Source organism: Urocitellus parryii, chromosome 15 (assembly GCF_045843805.1).
Source record: "Urocitellus parryii isolate mUroPar1 chromosome 15, mUroPar1.hap1, whole genome shotgun sequence".
Classification (NCBI taxonomy): Eukaryota; Metazoa; Chordata; class Mammalia; order Rodentia; family Sciuridae; genus Urocitellus; species Urocitellus parryii.
The window spans coordinates 43612205-43632211 of NC_135545.1; the positions used below are offsets into that span (position 1 = coordinate 43612205).

At 36.4% G+C, this 20007-nt stretch overlaps 1 protein-coding gene across 3 annotated transcripts in view; it reads left to right on the forward strand.

The window, feature by feature from the left end:
- The window catches only part of Tango6 (transport and golgi organization 6 homolog), a 173681-nt gene that overhangs the window by 48566 nt on the left and 105108 nt on the right, over nt 1–20007 (forward strand). For all 3 annotated transcript variants that reach the window (XM_077793128.1, XM_026404520.2, XM_026404518.2), the window contains 3 exons: nt 8558–8692; nt 16687–17199; nt 19404–19461. In XM_077793128.1, coding sequence (XP_077649254.1) covers nt 8558–8692; nt 16687–17199; nt 19404–19461 — 706 coding nt within the window. The remainder of the gene's footprint in view (nt 1–8557; nt 8693–16686; nt 17200–19403; nt 19462–20007) is intronic.

Consider the following 20007-nt stretch of genomic DNA (forward strand, 5'->3'; position numbering starts at 1 on the left):
CTAATATGATCACTTTAAATTCCATATGTACTTTAGCTGACAATTTATCTCCACAACACCCTGTGAAATTTTAAGATGTTTAAAAAAAAAAAATGCTTTCAGGGCAGTTGTACTTTTATTTATGAGTCAGTGCCTGAATTTTATTGGCTTAGACATTATTTTTACTACCTTTTTAAAAAATAGGAAATAAAAGTAATATGGCCTAGGCAATGCAGTTACCATCTTTAACCACTTTACAAGAATTGTTCTTTGGTTGGTGAATAGTTCATTTGTAAGACGGTATGATTGTCATGCTTAAATCTGATTCTCCAGCTCTTTGTATGGCTGTCATTGTCATCTGCTTCTGGTGTTGCTAAGCAGCATTTTGCTATAGCTCCTGCTGAGAAAATTTTCAGCTGCCTGTCAGCTCTGACCTATCTTGCCTGTTTAATGAAAATTATGTTCATGATTTCTTTCCTGGCCTCTTATTCCTTTAGTTCACTGACCCCATGTTACTCAGTAGGGTGATTTGTTTCTCCTATGTTTATATCTCTTCCCTGGAGACTCTTTCATCTAGACCTTGTTTTTTTGTTTCAGGATGCTAGTTGGAAGGGGAAATGGCCTAAAAACTGATATGACTTGAGCTTTTGCACTTATCTGCCTTTACTCCTAATTAAGGAACAATGGTGTTGGACTAGTATAAAAATTATTTGTCCCAAGAGATTATCCTTTAGCTAAGGTAAATGTGTATTAGAACAAAAAAACCACAAGGAAATATTAAATTGAATTTAGTAATCTTACTGCTACTGATAATATTGGTATGTTATTTTGAAACACAGATGGATAAAGACAATAAGTTCTAAGTAACCACTGATATTATTAGAAATCAAGATTTTTAGCATAAAAAAATATAAATATGAAATCAAAGAACTAGGCAAAAAATCTTAGTTAGAAGTATGAACCCATGATTAATTTTTTTCTCTTTTTTAAAAAAATAGATATTTCTTAGCATGGCCTACTGTCAATGCCAAGAAGCAATGACAACCTAGTAGCAATAAGCATTCTTAGTGCCAGATTATTGTTATGAAATACCATTTTCTTTTGAGCTCTATCATTGAGTACATCCCCAGCCCTTTTCTTCTTTTTTTTTTTTTTTTTTTTTTTGAGATGGGATATCACTAGGTTGCTGAGGCTGACCTTGAATTTGTAATCCTCCTGCCTCAGCCTCCTAACTCTCTTGGATTACAAGTGTGTGCCACTATGCCTGACTTGAAATACCGTTTTCTAAAAGAACTCAAAACCTGCTTGGTTGTTTGTTTTGAAAACAGCATCTTGTTATATTGTCCAAGTGGGCTTTGAACTTATGATCCTCCTGTCTAGCCTCCCGAGTAGCTGAGATAAAGATTTGTGCCACTGTGCCTGGCTCACTTGAAGTGCTTTGGAATAAAGGTTGATTTGAAGTCTGGATTATAGTCTGGGGTAGGAGTAATACATTGTAAGTTTCAAGGCATTTTGTTGTGCCCAAATGCAAGGAAGCTATCAGATTGATGGGGTTATGTCAGTACATTCACGAGCCAACTTGAAGGGTTTCCCATTGGTCATAGAGAGGACAATTGTAATATTAAAAAAATAATAATGTCTGCAATAAATTAAGGCATGTCAAAGATACAAAAATATAAGCAAAAACCCCTATAGCACATCTTTGAAGATTGTTAGAACACTGACTATTTATTTTGCAAATTGATAAAGAGAAAGAGTAAAGTACTTATGTTGCCTTTCCAAAAGAACTAATTTTCAGTAGTAATCAAATAATCAGTAAAGGAAAATTTATCTTTATAGGATAATCACAGTCAAGAAATTCAAAGTGAGGACTAGAAAATTATATTTTGCAACCCTTTGGGGGAGATAATGGACCTAGGTAACAATCATTGATTTCTGCCGAAATTGTTAGATGAACTATCAGTGGTATACTGAATAATGAATATATGAAGCCCAAAACACCAAAGCAACTGAAAATCCCTCATATTATTATGAAAATTTTCAAATTTGAATGAATTTTTGCAATTATTTTATTCTTGCTTAACATGAATTAATTATGTCATATTAATGAGGAATATTTGTTTATTGAAAGAATTTTACAGTGAATACTTATACACCCACTACCTACCAAGATATTACTATTAGTGTTTTATTATACTTGCTTTATCACATAGTTATCCATTTGTGTATCCCTATACCCATCTTATTTTTGGTACATTTCAGTGTTAATACAGATATCAGCATAAATCCCTCTAAATATTTCAGCCTGGCATGGCTGATTGCCCATCATCATAGGTGGACAAGTGGATCATACATACTTCCTCATGTAAAGCATTAGGAAGTATGTGGCACCACTTGGGAAGGATGCTTACCCCAAAATAAAAAATCTGAAACTTAAACCAGAATCTAACCAAGAAAATGCAGGGCCTGGAGGATCCAGGGAAGCACTGCCACGAGGAAGTAATTGGCCAACTCCAGAATGTGGAAAATTCTACAATAGGGTGGATCAGTTTCTTCATCAAATAAATGGCTTTAGGGCTAGGGTTGTGGCTCAGTGATAGAGTGCTCGCCTAGCATATCTGAAGAACTGGGTTCAAATCTCACCACCACATAAAAATGAAAGAAATTGCATCCACCTACAACTAAAAAATAAATATAAAAAAATTAAAATGAATGTTTTAAAAAAGAGCAAGATCCTGATTCAAACAAGTTAATTATAAGAGGTTGTTTTTTTTGTTTTGTTTTGTTTTTTTTGTACCAGGGATTGAACTCAGGGACACTCAACCCCTGAACCATATCCTCAGCCTTATTTTTTTAAATATCTTTATTTATTTATTTTTTAATGCTCTACACTGATCTATAGCCCCAGCCCAGCTCTAGTTCATATTTTATTTAGAGACAGGGTCTCACTGAATTGCTTAGCACCTCACTTTAGCTGTAAGAGGTCATTTTATACCAATTATGGACCAGTTATCAGGAGATATTAAGGAATTCTTACTGAGTATAATCATGGTATGGTAGTTACATAAAATACAAATCTCCTTATCTGTTAGAAATGCATGTTAAAGAAATATGTGGGTAAAAGATAAATATTCAATAGAGTATGCTGGAAGATGACACATTGTATATATGAGGTACAGAAAAGAATGTGGGATGCTGTGGTCTCTGTACTAATGAGTTCTTTCATTCCACGGCTACATATTGAGAGCCACATACTCTTCTAGGTACCAAGTTCACAGCATGAACAAAACATACGTGTGTTTGTGCTCTCATGGAGCTGATATTCACATGGTGGAGAGATACAATAAATAAGAAGGCAAAAATACATAGTGTGTTGGATGATGGTAATTTCTAGAGAGAAAAACAAAAAAAAAAAAAAGAGGAATGTTAAGAGGGTGTCATGGAGAGCCACACTGTGGAAGTACCTTTTTAGCAAAAACCTAAAGGTGGGGGAAAAGGGGGTTGTTGAGATCCATAGTGTAACAGTTGTTTCATATAGAGGGAGCATGGCCAAAATGTAGTAGGTCAGCAAGAAGGCAATGTCATTGTTGTGGACTGAGCAAGATTCCCTTTTTTCTGTCCTTTCAGAAAAAAGCCAGCACTTTCTCCTCGCTATAACGGCATCACTACAATCAGCAGAGTAGAAGTGCTTCTATGTGGCTTTTTCTTTTTCTTTTTCAGATGTTAAATTTTTTTTTTTACATAAGTAACACATGCTCATTGTAAAAACATTTCAACAACATGGAAGTGCATTATATAAAAAGTAGGGGCTTCTGGTTAAAGACAATGTATTGAACACGTGTGTTTACCCACTGTCTCTGGAAACCAAGGGATCAACAGAGTTGAGAAGAGAGAGAAGTTAAAAGAGAATAACAAAATTTGGAAACTTGAAAATAGTATCTGATCTCGCAACTTAGGAAATTGGAAAGCTAAATGTCTGCATGGAGAGAAATCAAAAGCAAACCACTCTGCCTCAATAAGGCTGTTAAGATTTTTTTTTTTTTAAGGAAAAGAAAAGAAATAAAATGTTGGAAAAAGCTACTTTTCACTGCAGAGCTGTGGGAGAACTGGAAGCACCAGAGAAACACTATAAAAATGGAGCTGAATATACAGCTTAACATGGTTTGCAGGGCTGTATAGGATTCAGGAGACCCCCTTTTTCCTGAAATTTTTCCAACTCTCCTCCTTTTCCCTCCCCAGTGAAAAGCCAGAAGTTTATTCTTGAGAGATGTTGAATCTGAGGCACTCTGAACTTGAGTGAGAGTGGCAGATTGAAAAACAGGAGGCTTATGATGAGGGCTACTCAACAATGAGGCCTCTAGCCCCCTTCCACTCAGTTTTCAGCATTTTTAAAAAATATGTATTTTTAGTTATCAGTGGATCTTTACTTTATTTGTTTACATGTAGTGCTGAGAATTGAACCCAGTGCCTTACACATGCTACTTTCCTAAACCTGAAAATTTCTTTCTTAAAAAGGATTATACTACTTGTTTTACATCCTTTTAAAAATATATATATTGTGGAAAGGAACCTAGAAAAAAAGTTGGAAGACTAGATAGTTCTATTTTAGTAATTTAACAGTACTTCTGCTGATATGAAAGCTAAATATAAATAAGGAGTACTTTAGAAAACTCTTTGGAGGCAAAATAGGTAGGCTAAGATGATGGAAACAATAGTTTCTCTGAAAAGGGCTAGTGTCCTTAATTTTTAGTGTCAATAAAATCTTCTGGCTGGAGAGAATGGTAAAAATTGCTATAACCAGAATTGTTCTTTCAGTAAGTGGAAGTTTTAAATATTCTTTCTAGTTTCCTGCTTTGCTCCAAAAGACAAGTGTTAACAGGCCATTCTCCTGACTTTAGACTTGCAATAAAGATTCTAGCACAGCATGTGATTTGTCCAGAGAGGTAAACATGCAAGCTTGCATGGTATTTAGAGGCTGATTATGACCTATCTCAGCCTTCCCATTTTCAAAATGATATCTCCTTTTTGAGCCATTAATCCTAAATAGGCATGTGTGCATATGTGTGTGCATGCATGTGTGTCTGCCGTTCTTTATTCAAAGGTGTTTCTAATTAAGGTGATTACACTCAGTTAAAATGATGCTGACCAGTGCTGGGGTTGTGACTCACTGGTAGAGCACTCGCCTAGCATGTGCGAGGCCCTGGGTTCGATCCTCAGCACCACATAAAAATAAATAAGTTAGCCAATCCCAAAAAACCAAATGCCAAAATATTTTCTTTGATATAAGGAGGCTGATTCATAGTGGGATAGGGAGTGGGAGCATGGGAGCAATAGACACCCTCTAGATAGGGCAGAGGGGTTGGAGGGGAAGGGATGGGGCATGGGGTTATTAGTGATGGTGGAATGTGATGATCATTATTATCCAAAGTACAGGCATGAAGACACGAATTGGTGTGAATATACTGTGTATATAACCAGAGATATGAAAAATTGTGCTCTATATGTGTAATAAGAATTGTTATGCATTCTGCTGTCATATATAAATAAAATATAAAATAAAGTATGGTGTACAACCAAAAAAGTAAATTAAAAAAAATGATGCTGACCAAATTAATTCCACTTAAAGCTTAATTGTTAGCCAAATGCTATATAAAATTTCTATATGAACAATCTTAAGCCTTTATTTTTTTTAGATGTTGATGGACATTTATTTTATTCATTTATTTATATGCGGTGCTCAGAATTGAATCCAGGCAAGTGTTCCACCACAGAGCCACAACCCCAGCCCCTACTTTTCCTTTTTTAAAAGTAGTAGGGATTGAGTCCAGTGGCACTGAGCCACTGAGCTACATCCACAGCCTTATTTATTCATTTTTGGGACTTGGGAATTTAAGCTAAGAGCACTTTACCACTGAGCTACATTCCCAGCTTCTTTTATTTTAAGACAAGGTCTTGCTGAGTTTTTTAGGGCCTCTTTGACTTGTTTGGAGCCTCGCTAAGTTGCTGGGGGTGGTCTTGAACTTGTAATCCTCCTGTCTCAGCCTCCCAAAGTGCTGGGATTACAGGTGTGTGCTACTACACCCAGCCCTTATTATTTTTAATTTTGGGACAGGGTTTTGCTAAATTGCCCAGGCTGGCCTTGAACTTCTGTTTCAGTCCCCCAAGTAGCTGAATTTAAAAATATTTGATTCTTATAAATATAACTGGATCATTTGTACAGATTATTTGAGGATACTGGCTTCTAGATAAAATTAAACATCTCCTCTCCCTCATTCTTTGCGTATTAGAATTAGACTGTCAAATGTGGGGAAATATTCCTAAGGAAGAAAAACTCCTTAGGAGATACTCTCTAAGATGGTTAGAAAGTAACAAATCCCCCCCCTTTTTTTAAATAAGTATAGTTTTTTTAGAGCAGTTTTAGGGTCATAAGAAAGTAATATGCATTTATGTTTCCTCCATGTCTTTTCAGCAGTAGAGTGCTTGCCTGGTATGTGTGAGGCCCTGGGTTCTATCCCCAGCACCACAAAAACAAACTAAATAAACAAAAATAAAGATATTGTGTCCACCTACAGCTAAAAAAATATTTTTTTAACAAGAAGAAATTGAGAAGTGCTGAGGTTTCTCATATGTCCCCTGTGCCCACTGTTTAGATAGCCTTCCCCATTATCACCATCCTCCGCCAGAGTGCTACCTTTGCTGCAGTGGTGGTCTTTTTGTTTGTTTCTTGTTTTTGCAATACTGAAGACCAAACCCAGGGTCTTCCATGTGCTAGGCAATCAATCACAGCTACATTCCCTTTCCCCTTTGTTGCAGTTAATGAATCTATTATTAACACATCATTATTACCCAAAGTTCATAATTTACATTAGGTTTCTCTGGATGTTGCACAGTTTATGAATTTGGACAAAATGTTTCTACCATTATAGTATCCTATAGAATTGTTATAGTGTCCTATAATCCTCTGTGTTCCACTTATTTATCTCTCCCTCTCTTCTAATCTTTGGTAACCATTGTCTTTTTACTGTCTCAGTGTTTTTTTTTTCCTTTTCCTAAATTTATGTAGTTGGAATCATACAGTATTTAATCCTTTAAGATAGGCTTCTTTCACTTAGTAATATGCATTTATGTTTCCTCCATGTCTTTTCATGACTTGACAGCTCATTTTTTAGTACTAAATAGTCTTCCATTGTCTCAGTGTACCATTTACATTCACCTTATGAAGGAAATCTTGGTTATTTTCCAGTTTTGGCAGTCCTGACTAGAAATGTGGTAACAACCATGTGTGGTTCTTTTTTTTTTATGTGGACATAAGTTTTTAACTCCTTTGGGTAAATATTGAGTGCAATGCCTGAATTATATGGCAAGAGTATATATAGTATGTTTTTTTGTTTTTGCTTGTATTTAAAGAATTGAAGTCTCATTGTATTGCCCAGATGCCCCAAACTTTTGGGCTCAAGTGATCTTCCTGCCCTAGCCTCCTGAATATCTGGGACCACAGGTACATGCCACCATGCTAATCTATTTAGTTTTTCAAAAACTGCCAAACTGTCTTCCAAAGTAGCTGTACTATTTTGCATTCCCACCAACAGGGAAAATTCCTGTTTCTCCACATCTTCATCAGCATTTGGTATTGTCAGTGTTCTGGATTTTGGCTGTTTTAAGGGGTGTGTAGGGGTGTCTCACTGATGTTTTAGTTTGCATTTCCTTAAGGACATTTGATGTGCAGCATATTTTCATATGCTTGTCACCTGTATGTCTTCTTTGGTAAGGATTTACAGATCTTTTTGTAAAAGACAGTTTAGGACTTTTGTAGTCAGGTTGTTTGTTTTCTTATTGTTGAGTTTTAGGAGTTCTTCAAATATTTTAGTTAACAGTCCCTTGTCAGAAGTATTTTTGCATGCATTTCCTCCCAGTCTTTGTATTCTCTTGATAATATTTTTCACAGATCAGATTTTTTTTTTAATGATGTCCAACTGATTACTTCTTTTTTTCTGGATTTTGCCTTTGGTGTTATATCTAAAAAGTCATCACCAAACCTTGAATCATCTATATTGTTTCCTAACTTCTAGCAGTTTGATGGTCTTGCATTTAACATTGAATTTTATGATCCATTTTGTGTTAATTTATGAATTATCTTTATTTTCAATTTCCTGGCAAAATTCATGAAAAGTAAAGGATGTTCGATTAGTATATTAAAACAGTTAGGAAAGTATAGGCTTTCTCCTTTAGTAACTTTATGACCTTGAGCAAATCACACTGAGAGTCTTCATTTCATAATGAGAATCATAATACAAACCTTACAGAGTTGATATGAGAATTAAGTGAGATTATGCATGTAAACACTTAGGAGTTTCTGAATTGCTGAACAGGGGAGGTGCTAGAAGGGCAACTAGGTCAGAGAGGTTGTGGAAGCTCTTTATCTCATACCCGTACCTTGTCTTGTCTCTTCATCTGGTTGACTTATATATGTTTTGGAGTATCCTCTTACCAGTTTATTAACTGGTAAATTAAAAAAGATACAAAGAATTTTGAATTTTTTTTTAACTCCACCCTAATTAAAATTTCTGTTTTTTGGTAGGTAGTAGACTTTGTAGCGGCGACACTGCAGAGAGCATGTGTAAGCCTGGCTCATGAGGCAGAGAGCACTGTGGAATCGCAGACACTGAGCATGTCCATGGGGCTGGTGGCGGTCATGCTAGGAGGAGCTGTTCAGGTGAGTTGTAGAAATGAGCCAAACTTGAATGGAGGAAAAGAAAAATAAAATCCTTGCTGCTTCCCTTCCATTCTTTATGAAAAATAAGAGTAGATATTGTATCTATGAGAACCAGGATGAACAACTTAGATTGTTAACGAGAATTCTTTCCAAAGTAGAGGATAAGGGAAAGCACCACTTCTACCCTGTTGCTTGAGTAGATTTCACTGCCTGTTCATATCTGGTAGACACTTGATTTGGAAATAGCATAGTGTTTTGCAGTTAGTGTTTGTCCTCACTTCCCAAAGCTCAACAATGGCTCAGAAGTTCCTACCACTGTAGTCAGTGGACAGCATTTACTAACTTTTTTTTTTTAAAGAGAGAGAGAGAGAGAGAGAGAGAGAATTTTTTTTTAATATTTATTTTTCAGTTTTCAGCAGACACAACATCTTTGTTTGTATGTGGTGCTAAGGATCAAACTCGGCCGCACGCATGCCAGGCAAGCACGATACTGCTTAAGCCACATCCCCAGCCCCCAGTATTTACTAAACTTTAATCTTAGTTGCTTAGGACTAAAGCTATTGTGAACAGTCCACTTTAACCCAAGATCCATTGTTCAACCCATATCATGTAGCATGTTAAAGGTTTGCTTTCAACTACTTTTAATTATGTCTTTTACACATTTAACTCATCATAATTTTAAAATTTATTCATTCAAACACAATTTTATTGTATCCTTACCATGTGCCAAGTTACTGAACTAAGGAGCTGGGAATATAGCATTGGACAAGATAGATGTGGCCTCTACCCTCATGAAATGTATAGTTCAGTAAGAGAGTCATATGCTAAATGACTATTTTTTAAAAATGCTTAAAGCCAGAGTAGCCATGTATACCTGTAATCCCAGTGACTCAGGAGGCTGAGAAAGGAGGATTGCAAGTTTGAGACCAGCCTCAGCAACTTAGTAAGACCCTGTCTCAAAACAGAAAAGTTTAGGGATATAGCTCAGTGGTAAGGTTCCCCTGGGTTTAATTCCCAGTACCAAAAATACATACACATGCGTGCACATATATACACACACGTACACTTAGAATTGAATAAAGTGCCTCAAAAGAGAAGTGCAGGATATCAAGAGAACATAACCCTCTAATAAGGTTGAGGAGATCTCCAGTAAGTTTAAGGTACTACTTGAAGGATGAATAGGAGTTTGTATGTATAGCAGATGGAGGAAACTCTTCCCATTAAAGAAACATCATTTGTAAAGGCTCAGAAGCAGGAAGGAGCTTGGTGTACTTGAGACACTGATTGAAGACTGGTGTAGCTGAACTTCAGAGATCAAGGGGAGGAATAGTACTAACAAGAAGAAAGGATAGGTAAGGGCTAGATCATACATGTGGGTATGAGTGGTTAATTATATAACGCATTAGACTGGGAGACTGCAAGGAAGCAGAAGACTCTTAGTGCAGGTATTGTGAAATCCAACCTGAAACCAGCCTGTCATATCCCTAACAACCAGTAAGGAACTCTCTGGGAATGGATTTTTGAGTTTGAGGTTTCAAATCTGATTTGATTCTTGATATGTTAGAATTTGCCTCTCTTGCCTGTTCTTAAGGGGAAAAAGGAATTTTATTTGGGCCAGTTGATAATGTGAAGCCCATTTCTTGGTAAATTTACTTAGCACTTCTAATTTTATATTTTCCATGTCATTTAGGAAAAAAAAAGTTTTTGGTTCAGTTTTAAGCCATATTAGAATTATAAAGGTGGGGTTCACGTCCAGAATGTTCCTTAAGTTGCACTCTTGTTAGATTTAACTGGCCAATCCGATTGTTTTTATATTTGAATATTAATTTGAATAGTTTTTATTTCCATAAATTTACAGAGTGTTTTTTTTGCTTCTTCTTATTTAACACTTATTTTAAACCATGTCTCAAATGTAAAATAGATTGTGGAAATCTCCATTTCCCTTTCTAGAAGCCCACTGTTAGGGGCTGGCTGTGTATATTCGTCCTATTCTGAGACAGCCTCTCGTGACTGATGTGAGTGTGCAGCCCTTGCCTGTCACTACCCTCCTCTGAGCCATCCTGACTCATTAACTATATCCTGAATTCCTCTGACTTTGCAGTTTGTTAAGTGAACATAAACACGTCACCCCCTGTACTTTTGCCTTAGATCTATTAATTTTTTTCTGTTTGATTCATATATTTATAAGTGGCATCTGTAATAATGCTGGATTTTATCTTTGCATTAGGAAAAAAAGTCACCATCCTGAATTCCACTGTGAGGCTGCATCTTTACCTGAGAGTCTAGAACATCATGCTTTACATTAGAAGTCATTGTTTTGGCTAATGAAACAGAATCTAACAGCATCTAAACTTTTTTTCTTTCCTTTCTAATTTATATAATTAAGATGATTATTAAAACATCGTGTCTGGGAAGAGGAGTTAATTTGGAGAAAGTGGAGGTTTAAGATTGCTAAGAAGACAACTGTAATTCCAAACTCATTCTTTTTTTTTAATATTTATTTTTTAGTTTTAAGTAGACACAGTATCTTTATTTTACATTTATGTGGTGCTGAGGATCGAACCCAGTGCCTCGTGCCTGCTAGGTGAGCACTCTACCACTAGCCACAACCCCAGCCCCCCAAACTCATTTTCTAAATTTCAGGGTTTGTCATTAGTATAAGTATTATGTTGGTAACTCTTCCCCGTCCCCTCAGGAAGCAATTTCTACATGTTGTTGCAGAGTCCATGGGTCCTCTAAAACATTTCGGCATGAAGCTGAGCAGACCATCTCGACCTTTTAGGAAAAGCAAACTGAATTGTCCTCAGCACCACATAAAAAAATAAAATAAAATAAAGGTATTGTGTCCAACTACAACTAAAAAAAATTTAAAAATAAATAAATTCAGTCATGTATGTAAAGAGGGACCCATGTACAAAACTGATGGGCTAAATATCTAAGGAATTATAGTCAATTTACAGAACTGAGAACACAAAGAGTAAATGTATATTTTTTTCCAGAATTAGAAATTTTTAGGTCGGAGTTTTGTTGCTGGAAGAGTCCCCTGGATTCTTCTAAAACAGTGATCCTCACTGGAGCAGGTTAAGGCAGGGCAGGATCACCTGATCACTTTTACTTGCAATATAAAAGCTCCTGTTACAGGAGCTTTTAAAAATCTCTTGTGGGGTTCCATATACATATGCCTTCCTCTGACTTTTACCCCGGTTCTGATACACTACTGGAGGGCTTCTTTCTTCCTCACCCCCATCCTCAACCTCTGTCTTACCAGTCCAACTCCCAGTTTTTAAACAAATTTGAGAACTTGCAGAAATTCATAACAACTAACCATCTAACTGGTTCACCCTGCCACTCCTGAAAGATATCATAGTATTGTGTGGGCTGTGGAAGCTCTCTACACTGTATTCCCAAAGCATTCCAGAAACTCTAGAAGAGAGGTAGCCAAACAAAGGAATCTGCACTTGTGGGCTCCTTCTTCCGCTCTTGTGGCATGTGTACAGAGTTCTGAGATTTGGATATGAGATTTGTGTTGAAAGTAGTGACAGGAATAGAAACTGGGGCTTCATGGACAATTCTTGATTTTTGGTAGTAACCCTTGAAAAATAAACAATTAATAATTCAGGTGATTGTTTTTTGTTTTAGTTTTTGTTTTTTTGGTGGTGCTAGGAATTGAACCCAGGGCCTTGTGCAAACATTCTACCAATTGAGCTATATTCCCAGCCCAGTAATTCAGTTTTCTCCTCTACCAATAAAGTAAGTTTTACTTTATATCAGAAAAAAATTCTCAAATATTTACAAACAAATAATTGGCATCCATAGTCATGGATATCCCTGATTATTTTCATAGTGGAAAATTTGTAGACTTCTGAAACTGAAAGAGTGTAGAGCTTTAATTGCTTTATAAACTGTTTGATTCAGAACCCACCTACTTGCCCTTGGCAGTAGGAAAAGTTGATCAGTTGAATGAGTCCCACAGTGACTAAGAAGTTTGAGAACAGGGAGAAAAAAAATTTTATTATTGTTTTTGCTCTGCTGGAGATTGAACTCAGGGCTTTACATATTCTTGTCAAGTACTCTGACACTGATCTATACTAACCCAGCTCAATTCTGTGGGTTTTGACAGTGTCTAATGACGTGTGTCCACCATTATAATATCATACTGAATAATGTCACTGCCCTAGAATTTTTCTGTGTTCTGCCAGTTTATTGATCTTTTTACTGTTTCCATAGTTTTGCCCTTTCCAGAGTGTCATAAAGTTGGAATGAGGGGGTGGCTGGGGTTATGGCTCCGGAGGTAGAACACTTGTCTGAGACACTGGGTTTGATCCTCAGCACCACATAAAAATATATATATATATATATAGTGTCCACTTGTAACTAAAAAATAAATTTTTTAAAAAGTGACTTCATTGTTTTAAAAAAAGTTAGGATAGCATAATATGTACAATCTTCTTTTTTTTTTTGCATCTTTAGATTGGGATTTTCACTTAGTAATATGTATTTATAGCTCTTCATATACTTTCCTGGCTTGATAGCTTCATTTCCTTTTGGTGCTGAATAATATTCTATTGTCTAATATACTATAGTTTATTTATCCAGTCAACTTATGAAGACATATCTTGACAGTTATGGCTAAACATCATTTACAGATGTTTGTGTGGATGTATTTTTCTCTTTTTTGCAGGGGAGGGGTACTGGGGATTGAACTCAGGGGCACTTGGCCACTAAGCTACATCCCCAGCCCTGATTTGTATTTTATTTAGAGATAGGGTCTCACCGAGTTGCTTAGAGCCTACCTTTTACTAAGGCTGGCTTTGAACTTTCGATCCTTCTGCCCCAGCCCCTGAACCACTAGGATTACAGGTGTGTGCCACCATGTCCAGCTGGATGTAAGTTTTTAATTAATTTGGGTAAATACCAAGGAGTAGGATTGCTGAACTGTATGGTAAGAGCATGTTTAGTTTTAGAAGAAACTACCAAACTGTCTGCTATAGTGACTGTGCCATTTTTCATCCCTACTATCAAAGAATGGATTTCCTGTTGCTCCTCATCCTCACTTTATTTTGATTAACAATCCTTTTTCAGATATGTCTTTTGCAAATATTTTCTTCCAGTAAGTGGCTTATATCTTTGTGTGTATTTGTATATGTGTGTGCACACGTGTGTGTGTGTGTGTGTGTGTGTGTGTTTGTGTGTATGTGGTATGAGGGGATTAAACTTAGGGATGCTCTATCACTGAGCTACATCTGCAGCCCCCTTTTTTTTTTTAACGTTGTAGATGCACACAATACCTTTATTTTTTTATTTATTTGTATTTGGTGCTGAAAATCAAACGCAGTGCCTCACGTGCAAGGCAAGCACTCTATCTACTGAGCCACAACCCCAGCCCTGCATACCTTTTTATTTTTTATTTTGAGACAGTGTCTCTCTAAGTTGCCCAGGCTGGTCTTGAATTTGTGATCCTTCTATCTAAGCCTCCCAAGTAGCTGGATTACAGGTGTGTGCTCCCATGCTTGACTATTTCTCATTTTTTACATGTCTTTTGCACAGCAGAAGTTTTGAACTTTAATTATTTCTTTTATAGATTATGACTTTGTTTTATTTTTAAAATTTATCTCCATAACCAAGGTCATCTAGATTTACTACTGTTACCCTTCTTCTTCTTCTTCTTCTTCTTCTTCTTCTTCTTCTTCTTCTTCCTCTTCCTCTTCCTCTTCCTCTTCCTCTTCTTCTTCCTCTTCTTCTTCCTCTTCTTCTTCCTTCTTCTTCCTTCTTCTTCCTTCTTCTTTCTCTTCTTCCTCTTCTTCTTCCTCTTCTTCTTCCTCTTCTTCTTCCTCTTCTTCTTCCTCTTCTTCCTTCTTCTTCCTCCTTCTTCCTCCTTCTTCCTCCTTCTTCCTCCTTCTTCCTCTTCTTCCTTCTTCTTCCTCTTCTTCTTCCTCTTCTTCTTCCTCTTCTTCTTCCTCTTCTTCTTCCTTCTTCTTCCTTCTTCTTCCTTCTTCTTCCTTCTTCTTCCTTCTTCTTCCTTCTTCTTCCTTCTTCTTCTTCTTTCTTCTTCTTCTTCTTCTTCTTCTTCTTCTTCTTCTTCTTCTTCTTCTTCTTCTTCTTCTTTCTTCTTCTTTCTTCTTCTTTCTTCTTCTTTCTTCTTTCTTCTTTCTTCTTTCTTCTTTCTTCTTTCTTCTTTCTTCTTCTTCTTTCTTCAGTACTAGGTGGGAATTGGGATTGAACTCAGGGCCTCATACATGCAGGACAAGTTCTCTACTACTGAGCTACATCCCAGCCCAGCCCTTTTAAAAAATTTTATTTTCTTTTGAGACAGGCTTTTGCTAAATTACCCAGACTGCCCTTGAATTTACCATCCTCCTTCCTTCATAAGTAGCTGGGATTACAGACATGTGCCATAATGCCCAGCTACTATGTTGTCTTTTAGAAGTTTTATAGACTTTCATTTTACATTTAGATCTGTGATTCACTTTCATTTATTTTTTGTGAAAGGGCTAAGGTTTGAATCTAGATGCATTTTTCTTTTAATGTTCTAACACTATTGAAAAAGACCATCTTTTTTTCCATTGTTGTCTATGTTCCTCTCTCAAAGATCAGTTGATTATATTTATGTGGGTCTGTTTCTGGGCTCTCTGTCCCACTTGTGTTGGGTTTTTGTTTTTGCTTTAGAAAAAATTGTTGTATACAGAAGAAGTGAAAAAGAGGCCATATAGACTGTAGGTAATAAGATGATGTTCTCATTTCAGATGTTTAGAGAAAACAAAAACAAAGGTTCATGATACTACAAAAGCACTGAATGAGATTTAGCATAAAGATAACACTAGCAAAATTATTCTGAAGTGTCTTGTCCATTTATTTACACATGGATTCCAGGAAAAATTGACCCTTTTCTTGGATAATATATGCCTTTACGCTAGACATGCATACTCTCTTTTTCCCTGAAGCTGTATAACATCAAAATGGTCATGTGTTTTACTCATTAAGATAAACTAACATGTTGTGGAACTAGAAATTCCACCTTATGTAGATTTTGCATTCATTTTTAATTGTGTAAAGAAAGAAATCTGAGGGGAATATATGGTAGCATTTCACAGGTACAAATCTGATATATACCTCAAATTTTTGTTTACCCAGGAGGATGGTGGTAGGGGAAGTGAACAGTAACCATTCTGTGAACATGTAGTATGAAATGAAAACATAAAGCAGATCCTACAAAAACAGTTAGTTGGTTGACTGGTTGGTTGATTGGATGATAAAATGAGTATATGATTAAATCATGAATTCTCTGTCTTGTTCCAAAAAGGATTTAGGATCCCTGAGGTTTTCACATTTTCAGGACCTCATGAAGCTTTATAATCATGCTGCCAGTATTTTCAAACAGAAAAGGATTATCATGGATTCTTACTTTACATTGGCTGCACGCACACCTTTCTTAGGCACGTGGCATTATTAGAATAAAACTTCTGTAGAGAAAAAAAATCCTATGTAATTTTCACTCCTCCTTTCTAGGAAAACTAGATCACCCAAATCCTTTCCAATCCTATGGTGCCCTTATATACCATCTTGCCACTTTCGTTCACATAGTTAACAACAGCTTCATTCATTCCAGTGAGACCATGTAGGGTATTGAGTAAAAGCGTGGGTTCTGGAGCCTGTCTTCATGAGTTTGCATCATACTGTCTTCCAGTTTGTGCCCTTAACCATGTTACTTAACAGGTATGTGCCTCAGACTCCCTATATTTTAAATGTAGAAATAATAGTAACTGTATCATAAGGATATTAATGTGTGTGTTTCAATTTAAAAAAAAATATGTACACAGCAAATGTTCAATAAATGTTAGCTCTAATTATTCAACAGTTATTGAGTGTTCAATCCAGGTGATTTGCAGATTACACTGGGAATAAGATGCAATCCTTGCTACTTATACTTACAGTGTTTCCTGGGCTCAGGTTACATTAAATTCATTTTTGGCATTTTTAAAAATTTCATTTTATAGTTGAAGTCAAGTGATTTTGTGGTCCTGAAGCAATTGCTGCCTCTGTTGGAGAAGGTCTCCAACACGTACCCTGACCCTGTCATCCAAGAACTTGCTGCTGACCTCCGTATCACTATCTCTACCCATGGAGCCTTTTCCACTGAGACTGTCACCGTGGCTGCCCAGAGCACCCTGAACAAAAAAGATACAGAAGGGAAAATAGGAGAGCAACAAATTAGTTGTAATAGATACACAGAGGTAGCTCAGAGCCACCTTGAACAACAGCTAAGCTGTGAGCAATCCTCCCAAACAGGCCAGGAGTCTAATGCTGCATTTATTCCTATGAGGATCAATGAGCCCAGTACTACTGCAAACCAGCAATCTGGAAGTATAACTACAGAACAGTTCCAAGAAGTTCTTTTATCAGCGTATGATCCACAGATTCCAGCACGAGCTGCTGCCTTGCGCACTCTTTCTTGCTGGATAGAGCAAAGAGAAGCAAAAGCCCTTGAGAGCCAAGAGCAGCTTCTCAAGGTGAGTGGAACATACTGTGAAGACACATGAGTGCAGGGTGGGACAGTGGTCCAGGAGTATGCATTCAGCTTGAGTGTTTCTGGAGCATTGACTATGTTGAGTACTGCCCTGGATTATTCTCCAGGAAATTTTAATTATTCTGAGGAAGCAAGACTTAGACACAGAAAGGACTTTTAGATGACCTCATGAAGCTACTCAATTGAACATGAACAGTGTCAAAATTTTTATATTCATTAAATGCTGTGGACAGTCAGGAAAAAGAACTGAAATCTTCTGGGGAAGTAGATCTTAGTATGACCTTAATACATTGTAAAGTCTGAGTAGATAAAAGAAAAGGGGGAATGTGAAATAACGTGAGCAAATTTGCAAAGATGGGAAAGCACCTTTTTTGGTAAGTAGATCTACTTTCAACACTATGACCCAGCCTAGGTAAGCCACTGATCTTTCTGGGACCCTTTTAGAGGAATATTGGGTAGAACTGGATCTTCTCCATTTCCCTTACTCAGTCACAGTGAAAAAAAATTTTTAAATTCTTGATTTATGTGTTAGAATAAATATACTTAGTTGAGGATCTTTTCTCTGTTATGGTAATTATCCTGACCTCAGTATGTATTAGTGATGAAGAGCAAGGGGTCTACAAACTACTGTCTAGGATCAAATTCCAGAGCAGTTTCTTGGAAAATTCACTTCAGCCTCTGGGCATTAATTGTGATGATGATGATCTCTTCTGTTGCCTTCACCGTTAGACTAAGAATTATAATTCTAATTGCAAACATCAATTTTAGTTACTAAGGTTTTGAAACCAGTGGCATAAGAATAATAACTGCTATTTATCGAACTAAGCCATATATCTTTTTTTCCCCCATACTGGGGATCATGAGCCATGTATCTTGCATTGCCTCTATTCCTCACAACAACCATAACATTGGTATTATCCCAATTTTATAGATGAGAAAACCAAGGTATAAGGATTTGCTGTCATTGAAATATTGTTGAAAACTTAAATGTATATCTTCTATGAGTAATCATTAAAAATATCCCTATTTAGATTATGAATGTCTTTGGAATTTTCTTTTTTTATTTTTTGAGTTATAGATGGACACAATACCTTTATTTTATTTATATATTTTTATGTGGTTCTGAGGATCGAACCCAGTGCCTCTCATGTGCACCTGCTCCACCACTGAGCTATAACCCCAGCCCTGGAATTTTCTTTAACTTCGTATGACCTTTATCTGTTGTGCATAACTGGTCACTGAGTCCTGTCAATTCTTTTTTTTTCTAAGAAGTCCTTCAATTGTATCTCTTATTCTTTATTCCCATGGCCACTTCCCTTACTCCATGCATGATCACCACACCTTCCAAACTTGCCATCTTCCCTACTGGACAAATCATAGGACCTCCGTAACATACCTAAGATATAGAGAGCAGCAGCATTCAGTCAAAACCAAAAAAATCCATGGTGCCAGCAAAGGACATGGCACAATAAATGAAACAGACACCCCCAACTTGCCCTAGACACCAGGCAAGAGGAACATGGTCACATGGACACTGTCTTTCCCTAGCTCTCATGTTAGGACCTAAACCTAACATGTTACTGTAGTATCTTCTAGGTAAGCCATACTCACTGCAGTTGACAACCTAGTGAATTCCTAAATTGTGGAATATATTGAGTACTTTGTTACAAATGTCAATTTGTACAAAAATTTGACAGATTTTTTAAAATAAAATAGAACAGATTTAAATTTATCGCAATAATAATATCTCTGTCTCATTTGCATTGCCATATGTTTTGTGAGTGCAAGAGAAAAGGATTAAATTGTAGCAAATATGCCATCAATTCATAGAACCCCTGCACTTCGCTTCTTATGTGTCAGGCTTTTGTCAATCATGTCATGTATGAGAATGTTGTCCACCATGGGCTGACAGGAAAATGTGGAGGATTGTTCTTCCAAACATTAATTTCCATGATTGCTGCGCTTGACTACTCTAATAAGTATCTCAGCTAATTCTTCCTCCTTGTTAGCTGTTAAAAAAAAACAGGACTTCAAGCATCTATACCATCTTCCTTCCAAGATGCTATATTAGAATAATTTGTAGCTAAGACAAACAAGAATAATTTGCTGTTTTGAGGCTATATATAAGAGGGTCTTAAGTCTTTCTTTATTCTTGTAAGTCATATTACTCTTTTTTTGTGGTTCCAGATATTTTTGGAGAACTTGGAACATGAAGATTCTTTTGTATATCTGTCTGCAATTCAGGGTAAGTTGGTCCTGGTTAAAGGACTTTGAGTCTGTGAACCAAAGATTATATCATGTTTGCACAAAATCTCTACAAGATACTGTTCGTCATTTTGTCCATCTTCCTGCCTCCTAGCTCAGACATCCTAACAATAATATTGTCGAAGGGTTCCTAAAGTGTCCTTTTAGAGTTTCAGTGTCTCATAATTAGGAATTTCTTATTTACTTGTAATGCTCTATATTAAGACCCATTTCTTCTAATTCAAAGAGGTAAAGAAGGGCTCACATGACTTAACCTTTTATGTTATTGACAATGACAATTGTCAGTATGTACTTTGTTCTCTAAGCTAAAAGAATCTCAGGGTGTCTATGTATGTGTGTTGTTTTGTTTTGATTTTGTGTTGGGTGTTAAACCAGGGTCTTCCACATGCTAAATGCCTCTGTAACTGAGCTATGTATGGTCCCAACCCCAATCTCAGGGTGTTTAAAATTTCTTCATCAAAGTTTTTTCAATCATTTTATATCTCTTTTGGAATTCTTCATTGTTCTCTATATCTCCATTAATTTG